Source organism: Corvus kubaryi, unplaced genomic scaffold (genome assembly GCF_017639235.1).
Source record: "Corvus kubaryi isolate FWS band 111438036 unplaced genomic scaffold, C.kubaryi_AGA036_p1.0 37391, whole genome shotgun sequence".
NCBI lineage: Eukaryota > Metazoa > Chordata > Aves > Passeriformes > Corvidae > Corvus > Corvus kubaryi.
The window spans coordinates 1,661,642-1,680,345 of record NW_024581130.1 but is presented as its reverse complement, the minus strand read 5'-3'; the positions used below and the strand labels follow the sequence as shown (position 1 = coordinate 1,680,345).

The following is an 18,704-nucleotide window of genomic DNA, read 5'->3' as shown; positions in this document are numbered from 1 at the left end:
TGAGAGGAGACTGCTGCCTTCAGCAAGCTTGTAAAGCGTCCTCACTGAAATGCTTTCTGGATTTTTCTGTGGAATTCAATTAGAATGCATTACTTCCCAGCACCACCTCAGCAAGAGCCACCTCTTCTAACAACTGCTTAGTAACATTTTCACAGTATTAATGTATTTAGATGATCTGTATCCAAGTTAAGCAAAAAATCACACACTGGAAGTTCCATACACTTTAAAATACAGACTCTGTTGAAGAAGTGTCCTAGAAGCTAATAATTTTATGCTGATTCTAGAAGTGTTCCCTGTGTCAGATCTAGAAAACACTGAGGAATATGCAGAATTTCTTCTTTTTAAGAGGAAAAATAATTCAAACATATGCAAACTGTTATCAGAAAGTCACAGGCCTTTTCAGTGGCTGGCCTTGTAAAGTACAAAGGACTCTATTAGACAGGATTCAAAAATGGTAAAATTTATGAGCCAGCTGGGTGGACAACATAAATCGCTACTTTCCCTCAGAGCTGATGTGATGACTGTGCACAACAGAGGGCCCAAAAGTGGTCAAATGCTTTGCTATTGAATTACAATCTCAGAATTGTAGCCAACTTTACACATTTAGGCTCTATTAATAAAAGTGTAGCTGTCCATCTTATTTGAGGGCTTACAAAGTTAAATCTTGCAGGTGCTCACTTACATATAGCCTGTGTTCACAACACCCTTCATCATATTCCCTGCATGTCACCCAGTTGCAGCTTGAAAACAGTAATGAAATTAGCTCTTTAGAAGGGTTTAGGTGAAGGAAAGCAGAATTTCTCAGGTAAAAATATACCACCACAAATAAAGCAGACAAAATGATAAAGCAATTTTCCATAGAATAAACAGATGCACCAACTGCACACAAGCGCCTGTTGAAGGCAGATTTAATACTTATACTATGAAAAACAGAAACAACACAAAGTCACACACAATAAATAGAGAAGATAAAGAGACCTTTTGCATACAATTTAATTTTTTTGACTTGTGGTTGTAAAGCTTTTTTTGACCAAGCTAAAATTCCATCAGATAGGGTGCCAATCTGGCCAAATATTCATGCCTACAGAGATTTGAACTGAGCTAGAACACCTAACTTGCCTGTTTTGCTGAGCAGGGGAAGGCTGTATGTGCTATGAATTCAGAATGTCTAAGCACACTGGAAGCTAAAACAAAGGATTCCTCACAACAAACACCTTACTCCACACACAGGGTCTATAAAGACAACAATTTGGAGGAGTGGGGGATTCTAAAGCTTCCACTGCATTTCAAGTCGGAGATAATGACAGTGACCTGCCAGATGAAGTTAGCAGTTTCACAGGAAGCCTGTCATGCTTGTGTTTATTTTTCTTAACAGACATTTATGAGCCCATGCTGTGTACAGTGGCACTTCAAGCACAGCATCTGCCTCCTGATTTGTACAAGAATGAACGTATTTGTTAAGCTCATTCTCCTGCTGATGGACAGCCCAGTGAAACAATCACAGTTTGCCTGTCACACACATGCATAAATTAATATGCAAAATTACATTTAGAATTACAAATGCCCTCCCCCTCATATTTTTAAGGTAGTCTACGGAGCAATAATAATTCTACATCTCCCAATTATTTGTATTGCAGAGGTGTCTGTACATGTTCCTGGGTTCCCTCTGCTAACTGAGCCTCCTTTGAGCAGGGAGGTTGGCACAGATGACCTTTACAACCTCAGTCATTCTGAGAACACCTGACCACTTTCTATACACTGCTCAACATCATCTTTGCTGCTTCAGCTGAGAATTAAAAAAAAATGTGAAACGACTTTACACAGGACACTTGAACCCTTAGACTCAAGTGGACAGTGCTAAGTACAAACATTGTGAAACCTGAAGCCCCATGTTTCTCAAAATTCTCCTGGGAACTTTATACTAGTCTAAAGCAAAACATCTAAAAGTTTTATAGCATGTGATTTATGAGTCTTACCAGTGAAGACAAATTTTCAAAGTGCACTTCACTAACAGATCCCTCATGTAAATGGGATTACGCATTCATTTCAAATTAATAAATAATAAAATCTTGCAGCAAATCAAACAAGCAGGAAAGTGCTTGGCACATACACATGTATCTGCAATCTTACAATATACATGAAAAAGAATTTCCCTAGGCTACTTCTCTATAATAGAGAAATATCATAGGATTTATTACTGGCAATGATCAATGCCAGAGTTTTTTTAAAGAAACAGATTGCAGATAGATCATGAAGAGCATGGCATGCTTTGGACTCAAAATATGCAACACAGTATTTCTTTTCAGCAAAATAAAACTTCAGTTCTTCTCAGTAAGGTTTTGCTTTTAACTTATATGGTTGAAACATTTCTGTATTATTTGCCTGAACTTAGCAACAACAACAACAAAAAAATCTATCACATGGTATTATCCCCTGCTTTTAACACAGACTGAGAAAATTGAGAATATTCACTTTCATAGCGATAGGTTTAAACAGATAAGAAATAATCTGCATTTTCTACTACATATTAAATAATGGAAACAACATTCTTCCCCATGTATTTTTAATGATATGACCCTACAACTATGAAGCATAGGCACAAAGCAGTGAAACATCATTTAGCAAGATGAGAAAGCTGTGACTTATTTTATCTGATCCAGAAATGAGCTGTCAAAGTTAAATTGTTATGTAATTAATTGTGCATTTGCTGGCAATTTTTAAACTGTGAATGAAAGACTGTTCTGAAATTGCAAATCACTGAACACTTTCATCTAATGCATGAGATAACTCTTTGAAGACCACTTTCCCTGAACTGAGTGTTAATGAGAACTTCCTCACTTTAATAAAATGTCACCCAATAAGTATAACCAAACAATTTTCTTTTATAAAAAAATAGTATTTCTTAGACAGCCTTCACTGGATGGATTCCAGAACTGGTGTTGAGGTACAGAAAGATTCAAGACCTCCAGATAATTCCCCTCCAGGGTGAGCACTGAAATGGCCTACTTAGTTCTAGGCACAAATTGCAATTAACCGATTCACATGCAAGGCACTGCATAGGACACTCTGCCTTTATAGTCCTACAGACCTGCCATTAAATAGTCTTTGGTTGCTCTCAATTTTCTTCAAAGCAGAGCTAGAAGGGCTAAGTGATGACCTTTTATCTTTGCTTCACTCTTCATGAAGAGGATGCCACTTTCCACTTCTCCTGCTCTCTGCCCCTCCTTTATCCTCACATGATTCAGTAGTTACTGACCATCACTTGTTCTCATACATTTTGACAGTTCTCCCCAGCTTTTCTCTTCTGGAAGGTGAGATTTGATGTCCCAAATACCAAAAGTGAAGTCAGCTTAAGATGACTTTTATTGGCTTTCTTCCAGCGAAGATTTGCCATTCCAAAACCTTTGCTGGGATTTATTTCTCTTGGAGAAGTGAGGATCTAAACAGAACAGCAAGTGGCAGCAGGAAAAAAAATGAGTATCTGTTCCCAAACATCAACCACAGGAGCTGAAAGATGGGAAAAGGTTGCATTTGTAGGAAAGTAGCCATTAATGCTGGAACCCAGGCTGGGCATCCTCACTCTAATAAACCTTTCATAGCACTTGCTTATGGAGGGATCTGTTTTTAAAAAGGCTGAAATGAATTTGCTGTTGGGTTTGTTTGGATCTTTTTTTGTTTTGTTGTTGTTGAAAGAAATGAACCCCAAACAGCAACTGAAGAATAAAGGAAAACTTGGCTAAAAGCAAATATATTTCAGCTACCAAAGATACCAAAAAAGCCTGTTTGAACTATGAGCTTCCTGCAATATCCTTTTAGAGGTTAATTTTAAGTCACCAAGATCTGACAGTTAATGGTTATGGTAACTTTTACAAATAAGTGTATAAAAAAATGGACAAAAAGACAACTGAATCCTAAAATACTTTCATTTAAAATGCAACATAAATAAAACTCCAAGCTCTATCTCAATAAATATACATTAGGACACTTAGTACTTGTACACATTCCAGGATAAAGTGTTTTATACTACATGCATTGTATCATTCTCCTTACTGCCAATTCTTATTATTTTTCATGAAGCTTACTACCACAGCAACTGCCAAGAACGTTTTTGAAGCCTCATACATTCTGTTAAAACATCAAGAACACCGTATTTTCCAAAATGAAAGACTTTAAATTATATAAAATGAAACATTTTAAATTGTATCACGTGGTGGTTTTATTCATATCCTGTCAACTAATAAGTAAATTTGCTCTTTGGAAAGGAAAATAAAAATTGTGTTTGAGTTTAATGATAGGATAATTATTAATTCCTACACAATGGGAAGTGAGTCCTGGTCCATCTGGAAGAAAAGTTGCCACAGCAGCACCACCAATTATCTGCATCATCAAAGCTTGTTTCCAGGTGATGATATCTGGGGGTCTCAACTACACACACATTCATTAGAAAGTTCTCATTATTCAAAACTAAAGCTTCCTGGAAAGCCGTTCTTAAGGATTTAAACTTGCAAATTGTAAACACTGAACTTTCTACCTAAAACAAACTAACCACATAAAGCACACACCTGATCTCAGAAACATTCTTCCTATATAGCTATTTATGGCCCAGTAAATAGCATGATGTTAAAAAACTTTATCCATCTTGAATTGCATTAGGCCATTAATTCAAATGTTCAACATTGAGATTGTCTCAGTTTGTCTTAATTTTCCATGTAATAGAAACAGAACATCTACTTTTGCAACTCAAGTTCTACTAAGAATGTAAAACTACACTCAGTACCTGCTCTCATTCTTTTCACTGATTTCTGGTTTGCCAAGCTATGAGAACTGAAGGCTAACAAGAGTTACCTGTGCTCTTTGTGTATGGAAGAGGAGACCTTTTATTATTCAGACATTCATCTCCTACATCAGGTCTAATTTCCTATGCATTGCTCCCCAATACGGAACAAATCATTTCCTGCTCCCCACAGAACCTCTTCAGCAAAAGGTTTTTCACCTCTCAAAGATGCAGACTAACAATCCTGGGGGAAAACAGCTACAGAAAGCACAATCCACAGAAGAGAGATACTTTTCAGGTCATAAGAGAGTCATGTAAATAACCTCAGGCAAATTAATGCAAATTACTCATGAGGAAAACCTAAATTTATTCTTAGATAGTTCACATTTTTTCATGAGAATTCTCAAGCCCTTTTATCACTTTCTACCAAAAATTTCACAGGTTTTTGTCACCTCAGTAATAAGAACCATTTTTCCTTGGCTGCTTAGCACTATTACCACCAATTTTTTACTTCCTCATTAATAATAGGTACTCTGCTTAAGTTATCTCCTCCTGTACTTAATGCTAAAAGTAATCTTACTGTCTGTTGCATGATTTCTGAGAATAACATTGCAGTGAAATCTGTAATGATGAGGTCTTATATTTAATTGTTTACTGTTTGAGTTACCTTGGCTCTCTCTGAAATAGGCAAGACACAACATATTTTTTGATCATTGGCCACAAAGAGCAAAGTCTGCATGCTTAATAACTTATATTTTTTGTGAAAATCCATGAAGATAAATTCTAAAGAAAAACGCAGTATTTGTAGGTTGCATTAACTGTGCAGTGTCTTTGCCTGCAAGAAGGATTTATGACAAATGGAAATATAATTGATTGAAAGTAAAGCATGCTTTGTGATCGAATTTACATCCCATAGCCCATGCAGAAGTTCGGCTGCATTACAAGGTGGTATGTGCAGTGGCCTTTTTTCAGATTTCACTTTTCAATTAGCCAGTACCTGTGGCAGGTACACGCACAAGGAGAGAATACCCAAAAGAAACACTCTCCTGGTTTCTTTCCCATCAAGAGTTTCTGCAAAGGGTGTTGCCTACACAAATTAAGACCTCTTTTAAAAAAATGTAATCTATTATTGATTAACAGCCTATTTTTTTAAAGCTACTTGCCAATTTTAAAGTGGCTACTATTAACCATTCCATTAAAAACAAAACAAATCCTCCCTTTGAAATACAGTGTTGCTATCCATTAGCAAAGCTGCATAATGTATAAGAGAGAAAGGTTAAGTACTAAATCATGTTCAATTGCTATAAAAAACTACTGGTACTTTGGTAGGGTAAAGGTACAGGCTGATACTGTGCTTTCAAATGTATTTTGAGAACATTATGATGAGACAAGCAGCAGTCACTTTGCATTAAGGCTGATGTTTCTTTCACTAAAGCTGAAGCCCTCCACTACAGGCTGCTGAACCAGAAATAAGACTTTGTTTTGCAGTTTGAATTTTTTTATCATGCACAGGTATAGACACAAACCACCTTTCCACCTATAAAATGTAGCATCCAATTTGCATGGGCAGAAGTGAGAACATGAGTTTTAGGTGTGCCATTCACACACATCTCCTGTTCCTTCCAGCACAGTACATCTTGGTCTCAAGAACAAAAGTTTTGGGCTTGGTGTTTCCAAGAACTCACTCAAATGTCTCTAAACGCCTTCACACACCTACAGTGAGGATACAGACACAGGTCTAGCCCCATCATTACTCAGCTTCTTCATCACTTAACTCAAATATCCACTAGAATTCCACAGTGAGGAAGCATCAAGATAGAAGGAATAACTGCAATGTAACATAACCTGCCTGGAAAGCTTGGGTTGTTCTATCCCGAATTATTCTTACTATACCACCTGAACTTAAAATAGCTGACAGTGTGCAAGCAAAGACTGTTTAAACTTCTCATTTAAGTTTAATCTAGATTTGGATCCAAGCACAAGTCTGTCAAAGACTCAACGCAGGGGACCAAATGAGTGCTCACCAGCTCTCTGCAATAGAATCCTTCACAGGAGAACAGTACTGCTAAGTTTCATTTTGCTGGAATGAGCTTTGTTTTCATTCACAGGATATGAACTGATTACCTTAAAACAATTTCATATATTCTGCAACACATCCTGATAATCTTTGTAGAGACATTAAAAGTACTTATGTATTTCATTAGTATCTTCTTACCTAAAAGGAGATATGAATAGTAGGAGATTGTTTCCTTTAAATTGGAATATTACAGTATACTTAAATAGCATTGGGGTGTGATTAGACGGAGGTGTAGAAATGGGTACAGGAGTTTCTTCCAGAAATACCTTCTCCGCAGTTCTCATATCCCAAATGCTTGCTTTCAAGAGAAGAATTTTTTCCAGCATAAATAACAGAACACAATATTAGGGCTCCCACCTTGCCGTGGCTGTTGTGGGTACTGACTGGCTCCACAAATTTTTTCTTCTTGTGATAGCCTCATTTATACCAGATTATTCACAGGACACCTGCCCTAGTACACACATTCTCCAAAATGTGACATTTTTAAAATACATATCACATATGCACGGAAGATGTGTTCAAATATGCCAGCAAATGCATGTATCATTTTTAATGAACAATTGCAACTTTTCTTACTTATACTGCCAGGCCAAAAATATGAAATATTGTTTAATATTTCAGGGTGCCAGCATAGAGAGATACTCAGACTAGGAATGGAACTTTAACTTGGTCTGGTCCAGGAAGTCCACAAACCTATTCTGACTTTTTTAAATGTTTTTATCCCCCAGTTTCTGACGGTGTTTATCTTGTATTTGCTGCTCCTAATGAGAGGAAGTGAGGCTATTTAGAGATTCAAGAGGAATCACAACAGAGCCTTTTTTTGCCTTTCCCCTTCCCCATTTTGCCCAACAACAGTAGTGCATTGCCTTCTCACTGCAGTGCCACAGAGGGATCAGGAGACCAGCTTCAGGGTCAGCTGCTCTTGTGTGTGTTATGTACAATCTACTGCTACTCCAGCCCCACTGAGAGCAGAAATTCCAACCAACTTTTCATCTCAGAAAATTCTGAATGGGATTTCACATGGGATACACACATGCACAGTCTGAGAAAATGCCAAATCTCAAATGTCTGCTAGAAATAGTCAAGGTGGGACAATTCTTTCTGGGGAAGATGTTGAGCAACGCTAAGTATAAACTTGCCCAGCAGCTGATGTTCTAATCTGATGACTTGCCTGTAAATTGCAAAAAACAAACAAAAAAAAAGTTTCTGCTTAAACATAAATGAAAAGGTAGCTTCTTCCAGGGAGTTACTGGGCTAAGATTTTACTGAATTTAGTGTAGTTGATGGGAGTTGCATTATATTGGTGGAATGTTAGGAAGCATATAATTTATCTTTTTTTTTAAAGGGGCAATTTTTCTGTAGTTAAACATTTTCATATCATCATGGAAAATGTTCAGGTTGGAAGGGAGCTCTGAAGGCTCCCAACCTCCTGCTCAAAGCTGGGCCATCTTCCATTGTACTCTTTTTAAAGCATTCATACATTACCTGCAGCTTTGCACATTTATTTATTTAAAGGTGAGTTCAAAAGATTGATGCAAGACAAGAGGACTGATTTTCAGATAGCAGAAATCACCATTAAAACAAAAGCCTGCAAGTCAGCTCGTATCAGACACCCAGAACAGATCTCAGCTTTCTTCCCCTGAGCATGAAAACCCATCCGACCCTGCTGGGCTATGCCACAGGCTCTGGATGGGCTCAGTGACCTGGAAGCCGGATGTGCACAAGGCTGGTCTGGGCAGCATCTCTGAGGCAGCAGTGCCACCTGGATCCCATTCCACGTCACCATGGGGCTGCTCCTCTTCCCATTGGGAGTCACAAGCCAGGTTACACACATGCACTTGGCAGATTTGGCAGTGCTGGATGCAAATCATGGCACCACAGCACCCATGTACCATTTCAGGATTAGCTGAGGGGTGAAATTTGGAACCAGTTCTAAGACTCCATTTCTACAGCCAGTTTTTATTTCTCTGGTGTTTTACATTTTTTAATGCCAAAATCACTGCCAGTCATTTAGTATCATAAACAACTGTATATGTGCACACATACACACTCTATATATACAAAATACTTTCCTTTACCTTGTCAGAGAGACAGCTGAGCTAGAGAAAGACACACAGCTGCTTTAGCCCACAGCAAAGTACACTAGCTGAAAATAGATACCACAGCTTAGTATTCATAGCCAAAACATGTCACTAAGGATGGGTTCAGGAAGAAATCTCCGGTATCCTCAATCTGCCTTCCTTCCCACTACTAGCAAGCCACAATAATCTCAGGATTTCAGGACTGAGTGAAGACATTGTTATTCATTGCTTTTGGAGTATGCTTTGGGGAACATTTGGGTTTTCTCAGCAGCACAGACAAAAGAAGGTGAAATTGAGGCAATTTGAATGCTTGTTCTCAACTATAAGCTGCCACCTGACTCTGAAATCCAGCAAAGACTCCCTTTTTCTGTTCCTGAAGGTATATTGACATACACTCCTGTATATTCCAAGTTAGCCATAATTCTGGCTGAGCATGACCTACTTTACCATTGGTTAAAGTTACAAATATGCAAAAAGAAACCAAAAATATTACATACTTACATACAATACTGTTTAAATTCAAACATGTTTAAATTCTTACTAATACATACAACATGTTTAAGTTTTTCCCCCATTAGGCCTGTGTTGGGGGGAATAAAGTTCCTGCAGGCAGGGGGTCAGAGCTTGGCTAGCCAGCAACACCCACTGCTTTCTAGCACATTGTTTGAAGTCTCTTGGCTGTAGCACATTGTACAGCCTTTATGCTTGATCATTAAATAAAGCAACCTGTCAACACTGTACCCTGACAGCTCTGGGAAGAAAAAAAAAAAAAAGAAAAAAAAAAAAAAAAAAAAAAAAAAGATTTGAAAGGCTCTTCTTGGGCAGGAAGCATGCATCCAAGAACACCAGCATTACTGCCATGTTCTTCAGAGAGCAGACACTCTTTTATCCAGCAACTCCAGAGCTTCAAAGAGAGCACCTGCTTCATCTATACAGCAGTGAAATTCCAGATATTAAGCAACATCCACTTCTTTTACAAGTCTGAACATTATTAGATTCCAGGACTCCTTATTCATCTTCTGTCTTAAATATCAATACTAACACTATTTGTGGATATCACTGAACAGTAATTGCCTGCTTTTTGTTCAAGTAACTTCAGACTTCCAGATATATGATTTCTCCAAGTTCACCAAGAGAAACAAGTCTGTTTCAAAATACCCTTTAAACTACTCATGGCTCAATGTTAAAGAGGCAAGTATTTTTCTAAAGTTACTTATGTCTACAAAATATAGCCAACATATATTTACTCCTCTGAATACAGAGGAGTAAACCTGCAACATTCAGGTAAGTGAGAAAAGCAGAATGGATGCAAAACTCTAAAAATTACACATTTCTCTGTTGTGCAAGAGCGCAAAATAAATTAAAACAGTTTCTTCCTTACTCCAGTCTCTACTGGACACTTACACTGGGTAGACTGAAGTATCTAGTCCTAAGCTACACATGAATAGAGCAAGGTGCAGCCCCACAGAGAATTCTTCCAGAACCAGAGAATTCTTGGGTTGGGTTAATGTGTACAAAGAGACAGATAGAAAGAGCTGTTGAAAACAAAGGGTTTTCAATCTGAGTTTACTATTCAGATTGGAAACGGAGGTGGAACAAATGTTGATTTCTTTCTAACTTCCATAGCAACCCACTCACGCTGAAGTTACGTGACTCAGAAGCTGTTTGCTTTAAATGCAGCCATATGGCTTTCAAACACTTTTGGTTTTATGCCCAGACACAGAATCATTATTTCTTCATTTTATTGTCCTGATAGACTCCAAATAACCAAACTTTATAATTAATATTAATTTTACTCAAATTAAGCAGAAATTACATTTCTCACGTTCCTGCAAGGCATGGCCAAAGGGCTTTACTTTTTACTTTAGAAAAATAAGGTGTTAACAGAAACCCACAGCAAAATTACAGCTGTATCCAGAAACCTAGAGGTTCTGCATTTTTTTAATACCCTGCATATATAATTATGCCAAAAAATACTTGTTCCTTGTAATAATAAGAAAGCAGTAGATTATAAACAAGTTCACATTTCTCAAGTGAAGGTTCAAACAGTGCACAGCAGTTGCAATAAGTGTATGCTCAAAAATCAACACTACACATCCATCAGAGTAGAGTACAAAGTCTATCAAGACTGAAACACAGCCAGTTTTATTACACTAGACTTGCTTAGAGGTATTTAATATTCAAAAGCTTCATTACAACCTAGCAAAATTATTTAAAATTAAAGCAAAATAACATGATGGTGGTTCATATCCCTTTTCCACTAAGGATTACTGCTAATTTTAGGAAGACATTTTGCATTATAGAATGGTTTGTTTTACTAGTTTCATTTTTCTACAATCACGTAGTTATTAGGTAGTTATAATTTGGTAATTATTAGAAAACAGAAACACACAGAACTACTTGACTAAAGGTCAGTTCACAGATCAAGACTATCTTGTCATCAGCCAGGAATTCACAAAGGGTTTACAACCACATAAAGAATATTTCACAGCACAAGTGCCCTCACATCACCCACTTTGAAAACAAACTCTTTCAAGATGCTGTATCTGTGTTTCTTTCCAGTGCCATTCACCAGTATTTCATAAAACTGAAATTTACCACACCCATCACATTTTAGCACAATACCACAAAATAGTCAGCCTTCAAATGTATCTGGTTTTCCAATTCAAAGACCATAGTATCAAAATGGACACTTTAGAAAAGCAGCACCCCTTTTTGTACAAATACAACTTATATCACAGAACAGCTGGTGACTACCTGCAAAACACTCAATTCCCTGCTCAAGTCCTATACGGGCTGCCAGGTTGGCTTTGAGGATCTGTGGCATCAACACACAGCATTTCCACAGAAGTTTCCAGCAGAATTGCAGTGCACAATTTACAACCAATTCCTACCTCTAAAACTGCACCAAGCAAGAGTGAACACCATTATCCTTCCAACAGCCAAGAACTCTTCCTGCAGCCCAAACTTCCTGAGAAAATGGACCTAGCACAGGCTGCACACACTAACCAACATCATGCTTGTAGCCAGTGACTGGACTAAGTGGGAACAGACAGGCTGTAGCTGAAAAACATACATCATTTCCCCCACTTGAGAAGTAAATTAGGATGTGGAAATCTCAGCTCACATGTAACATGCATTTCCTGAAGGCCTGATAAAGGAATTACTCAAAAAGGAATGCCTATCCACTTCCCTTTAATTCAGTGCCTCAAAATTTTCAATGAGATTTTTCCCCCTTCCCAGTTTGACACAACACACAAGCGTCTGTCATTCTAGATATATATTAAAAACTACAACAGCCTGGTTTTACCTCTCTTGTTAGCAGCCCTCAGATACAGCCTTCAGATCAGAAACATGCAATAATGCTTCATTTTTCAAAATTGAAAACCCAAGAAGACTTTTTCTTTTGCCTGTCTGCATCCCTAAAGCTGTTATTATGCACCACCATCAGTGAGTGAGACAGGAATGCAACAGGGAGATTATTTATAGCATGGCCACAAAAGCCTTTATGAATATTGCAGGTTCACTGCAGATATCACAGCCAAACAGCACAAAGCATCCGTGCCTATAATCTCTTGAACAACTACTTCTCCACACCTGGAGAGCCAACAACAAATACAAAAGGAACACTTATTTCAAGGCACACTTCAATCACTGAGCACATGAAAACAGATTCAAGCACCTGGATAATCCCTGAAGGCATCAAGACATCATTTTCCAAACAGCATTTGACTTCTCAACTGAAGTACTTCAGATTTTTATAATTTCTCATCAGCTGTTCACAGAAGTTCAGCACTTGATCACACACCCTTGTTCCTCCAACCAATACTCTGCCAATGGCAAACTGCAGTAAAAGATCTTCACTTACCTTGTCCTTGTCCACTGATCTGGTGACCCCACAGCATCAGAATTATTGCTAATATCCAGTGCATCCAGCCAACTACTCCGCCACTTCCTTGTCTTCCAGCCATTGCATTATTGGATGCTACACAAAGAAATATTATTTAATGTTTCAGTTATACCTCTTGGGAAATATACTTTTGGATGAAGGAAAGCAAAAAATTGCCATAAATTTCCTCAGTACACATCTTCTATAACTCTACTTTAATAAATACTCATTGGCAAAAATGCTTTTTCATTCAGATCCTCCCTGACTGTTTGCTCAAGACTGTCACCTCATAGGCTACTACAAAATCAAAATAAGCTGCTTTGAAATGTTTGAACTTTTCTTTCATACAGAAAGCCCAAACTTCACCAAAAAAAAAAAAAAAAAAAAAAAAACAAATCCAGCCAGGTCTAGAAGTCCTGAACAAGCAGCACTTCACTGAATCTCTTAGAAGTCTTATTGCATAGCACAGAAAATTTCCTGAGGCAAAACCCCACAATTAACTTAAAACTTGATTTTATTAAAATCTTGGAGTTTACAACATTGAGATGTGTTATCAGTTGCTTTTAATTGTGGGTTTTTAGGGACCAACTGTGTCTTCCAGTTACCACATTTTTCACATTATAGAATGATTTGGGTTGGAAGGGACCTCAAAGCCCATCCCTTTCCACCCCCCTGCCATGGGAAGGGACACCTTCCACTATCCCAGGTTCCTTAGAGCTCCGTCCAACCTGGCCTTGAACACTTCCAGGGATGGGGAATCCACAGCTTCTCTGGGCATCGTCACTGGCATCAGCAACATTTACCTATTTATTACTCCCCAGAACACCTCCCCTTATAGCACTCTGACTCAGACCTGCTCCTTCAGAAGATCTGTTTAATCAAATACAGATTTGGCACAACTGTACCAATTACACAGGACTGAATGGAAAAAATAGAATGTCATTTCTAGTCTAAAGGCAACTGTCACAGAAATTAGTATATGAATATTTGGGAAATTCATCCAACATGTGAGAAATCTTGCATCAATAAGTAGTTTTTAAAAAGATGGTATTGTAAAAACTTCTTGTGCTTTTCTCCATTATAAAGAGCCATAAAATTCTTGTCGATAGAACAATTTTTTAAAAAATCAACATAAAAAAAGAAAGGGAAAACACTACATAAACAGAAGTATATATTTACATATTGGCTGATTAAGCATACTTTCAATATTGCTATTACAGTAACTTTTCTTTTTAGAAAAGCTATTTTCCAAACTCATGGATGCAGCACCCATCCATAACAAAAGGTTCAACTGAAATTATAATTCTCAATTCTGATTGATAATCTCCAGTGAAAAATATCTCTGCTTTGTGAAACCTAAAACCCCAGTATTATTTACAGAATAAAAACCTAAGGAATGCTACAAAAGCAGACATGTAGAATACTATACTTCAGTTTCTCCCTTTCTCACGTACCCCTCCCCCCCCCATGGAAGGAAGGCAGGCAGTGGAAGCTCCTACAAGAAGGGGCTTTGGTTGATTGGTTAAAGGGGAGGGGTAATTTTTCCTGTTTGCTGTGACTCTCAAACCTCCACTTTTGCATTTAATCAGTGCTCTAACCACCAGCCCAGATCACAAAATAGCTGCCCATGCACTTCTGCAGCTGCTCAGAATGAAAATCTTCCTTTGCTTCAAAACTGGGTGTGGAGGATAACCCTTTTGCACAGGGGAACCTCTCCATTGTTACAAACACCTTGATTTTCTTGTGAAGAGCTTGGTGGAGGCCCCCTAGAGCAGCTGTTATTTCAGCAAAACAGTGCCCTCCCCATCCAGCACACACAGTTCCTCCCTGTCCCCTCTCAGGCATCTGGAGGGAAGAAAGGAAAGGATGATAAAAAGCTTTATTTGTTTTTGCCTTGTCTATTTTTGACTATTTAACCCCCAGAGGAAAGGAGAAGCAAACAACTGAATATGGGAACTCTAAAGCAAAAATGTAGAACGACAAATACAAATAAATGCCCTAAAAATATATGGACATTACCACTGCAAGGTCAAAGAAATAATTTTGTAGAATCAGGATCTTGGAAAAGAGATATTCTGTTTCATGAATATTCTTTCCTCAAACTAACAGACACATCCTTGATTCTCAGCCCAAGCAAACAGATGGTATTCAATTAGTTATTTACCTACTTTACAATTAATTAAAATGTCCAAAATAATTTTTGTTTTGACTGTGTCTACAGAAAGCTAGAGTTCCACAAAGAGCTGGCATTTGTAACTACAGCCCTACTAGCTGTAATATAAATATTACAACTAAGAAGGCATTAAGATGCTTTCCAGTACCTAAAGGTTTTTTCCAAGGGCACGTAAGGATAGAACAAGGGGGAATGGCCTCAGTGATGCCATGTGATTTTTTGTCTTTTCTTTTATACTCTTTTTATAACTTCTGTATTCTTAGTGTTTTTTAGCCTACATTCTTAGACTTGTTTGTCCAAGACTTGTTTAGGAGACTAAACATTTTAGAAGCTTTGTAGTTAGGGATCAGTGTGCCCCAGACACCATGGTCCTCTCCAGAACACATTCTGTAAACTAAGATAGAACCATCCAGGGGAAGATTCCTTGGGGAGAGGGCTCACTCAAGCCTCTCATTGGGGAATCTTTGATAGACATGCTAATTAGCAACACCTATAATGTTATACTCAATCTATTGTGTGGTGTGCATTGAGGTGCATTCAACCTGGACATGGTGCACCTAAGGATCCTTAAAATAAATACAAAGGTAAAATCTTTTTTTCCTTTCTAACCGTGTTTGATTCTTGATTTTAAGACCCAGACTGTAAGAGAGCAGGTTTAGATTAGATATTAGGAAGAAATTCTTTACTTTGAGGCTCTTGAGGCCCTGGCACAGGCTGCCCAGAGAAGCTGTGGCTGCCCCATCATCGGAAGTGTCCAAGGCCAGGTTGGATGAGGCTCTGAGTAACCTGGTCTAGTGGAAGGTGTCCCTGCCCATGGCAGGGGGGTGGAACAAGATGATCTTTAAGGTCTCTTCCAACCCAGACCATTCTGTGAGAACATCAGAACCTCACCAGGAAATGTGTACATTTTAAAAAAGCCTTTTTGGCTTGAAAGTTCATAACTAGTAGACAGAAGCAAACAGCCATCTTACTAGGAGGGAGCCTAGACACCATATCCATAGTATTCCAATTGAAAACAAAAGAAGCAAGAAGTGTAAGGTTTTATTTTGGATCCAGGAGCCATTTTCTTCTCAACACAGGAACCATCCCTGAAAGAAAGAGTGAGGCAGAAGAGGCTGCAGGGACTGGGTGAAAGCAGTGCGCTTCACAACACAAAACTGCAAAGAGAGTGGGGGAATATAAGCTTTATAGATATTATTCCTGTCATAGTTCTTGTCTTTTATTTGATAATTTGTAAAGGAAAAGAAGCAAAGAACAGTAACTGACACATATGTAACTGAAAGCTCAAACTACAGCTTCCATTTCCCAAAGAAAATTCAACAGGAGTCTTTCATTATAGAAGCAGAAAACTGCCTTGGATTCAAAACCATTAATCCCCTCTGAATCCTCAGCCTCACTTTTCACACAGGTGCAGGCAAACAGGTTTATCTCAAACAAACACATTTTTTAATTAAAGAACACTTCTTTTAATAGAGACTACATCACAGTAAAAAAGCTTAACTATCAAGTCTGTAATTAACCTTTACAGCAGTTGGGTTTACACCAGTGCTGCTTCAGCCCCTCAAACAGAAGAATAAAATGACCAAGGACAGAATCAAGCCATAAGTATGTCAAAGCAATAGGAACAGCAGGTGAAACAGGTCAGGAGACACAGAGGACAGGAAAAAGTCCTTTTCTTTTTCACCATTTTCCTTCAGTTATCTTTTGAAGAGGTGAATAGAAATTACAATTATACAAAAAATAATTTTAAAAGCAAGTTTTTGGTGTTGCAAGGCCTCTTGAAGGAAAAGCAAGATGCACAAATAACAATCTCAAATAGCACAAAAAAATTTATTAATTACTCTAACTCCATAGAGAAGAGATTATTTTTATATTACCCTCCAAAGCTGCTACAAGAGAGAAAAACACCAGGCTAACAGGGAAATAAAAACTCACCTGGAAGGCTTTCTCTCTCTTCCTTCTACACCAACAATTCTCCCTACACAAGTAGAAGAAAAGCCCAGGCCACCTCCCTCACCCTTTATAGCCCATCGAACCAGGCCTCAGCTGAATTAAATAACATCTCAACCTTACTGCAGCTGTGCTCACACATATCCTGCACCAAGACACACATGGGGAAAAAAAATAATAAAACAATTACCATCGCCTTCTATTTTACTCTTTTCTTTCTCCTCTAAACTTGCATGTATAACTCCACCTGATAAATAGCCATGAGACTCACTAGCTTCACAGCCAAAAGAAAATGGCAAGAGGACCTTCTTCACATTTATTGACAATTAACTGTAAGTAATTTAGAGTGAACCAGGTGCAGTCAGTTGGCAGGAAATCAGGGAACATGGATAAATCTGTCATATAAAGGACTATAACAAAGTCTGAAGTTTGTTTTAGATGAGACTTCTGTTGAAGTAGTGTTGGCATGAAAAGCTGGGAGGCTTTCAGCTGTATTTCCAGAGATTTGTTGCCATCTCAATGGCACAATCCACTAAAACTCATGGCTTTGCAGAATTTGTTTTGGGGGTGGCAACAACTTACATGTTTTTTGCTTTCCTTCTGTTACTGCCTGGGTTATTTTATATGCTTTTGTCTTGTTTGAATCACTGAGTACATCAACTATGTAGACTTAAGTATCCTTTTTAGTATAATCAATTTATAAGTTTCTCTACAAAGATGTATTTTTAAAAAATAGTATTTATTCTATGCAAACATACACTCCATAAATCTTTAGCAAATGACAAAAAAAATATGCCAGCTTCCTGGCAAATCATGGGAATGTCACTTGCCTCATAAAAGTGGAAGTTACCATTGCAGATGAAGTAGAATTTAGCCACTTAGCTCTATATTTAAAGAACAGCTTTCCTTTCCACACAGCACCTATGAAATACCTGGTATAGACAGTAGGAAGCGATAAATGGCTTCTCTGGCCATTGTTAATGCCGCCAGCCTCACATATCAGCTGGATCTATCTCTCTGAAATGGCAACATGATACAAGAGTTTTAGCAGGTACATAAAATGTTTGGAGTTTCACAGTTGTGAAAAGAAAGGGGGAAAAAATCAAACCCCAAAATACTGTTTAAAAATCACCAAACTCAAAAAATATCCTATAAGTATTTTGAATGTTGATGTCTAAGGAAAGTCCGAGGACAGACTAAATTTTTCTAATACAGATTATAGTCTAAAGTGGATGTATTTTTACATCCCTGAGACAAGATTCTTGTGGAAGGTATCTTTTCAGCTTTATACCGGCTAGCGCTTGTATTTCAATGCCTTAGAAAGCCTCGAGCAGCCTTGAGAGGTAGCAAGGGCGATCTAGCACTTTAGTAGCTCTAAAATTGGTACCTGAATCAGCTGCAGAGCAAATACCATCAGCAGAAGCAAAGACGGAGAAATATAGCTCCCTGCTCGCTCAGTTCCCTGCAGTTAGAAGCTTTCAAATGAGACAGACAACCAGAGATGTTCACAGGAAAGGGGCTGAGCTGAGAGAGAGCGTTTGCCTCCCCTTGACCATCTTTATTAGGAGAAGGGGAAAGGGGAGGACTGGGGGCGGACCCGGGGTGACCGGCCAATCAGACACTGCAAAAGAGTTTGAGTTACATTTGGCTTTGCCCGCGCTTGGAACAAAGGAGCTCGGAGCACATGGGCAGGAGCACGTGTCTTTGGGAGGGGGAGGGGAAGCTCAGAGCAGGCAGCAACAGATTCTGACATTCCTTGC

The 18,704-nt window shown here is 38.3% G+C and overlaps 1 protein-coding gene across 1 annotated transcript in view; it reads right to left on the bottom strand.

The window, feature by feature from the left end:
* The window catches only part of ROBO2 (roundabout guidance receptor 2), a 1,044,190-nt gene that overhangs the window by 1,016,841 nt on the left and 8,645 nt on the right, over positions 1–18,704 (bottom strand). Inside the window, exon 2 of the mRNA XM_042038141.1 lies at positions 12,801–12,917. Within this exon, the coding sequence (XP_041894075.1) occupies positions 12,801–12,903 (103 nt within the window). The 5' untranslated portion in view covers positions 12,904–12,917. The remainder of the gene's footprint in view (positions 1–12,800; positions 12,918–18,704) is intronic.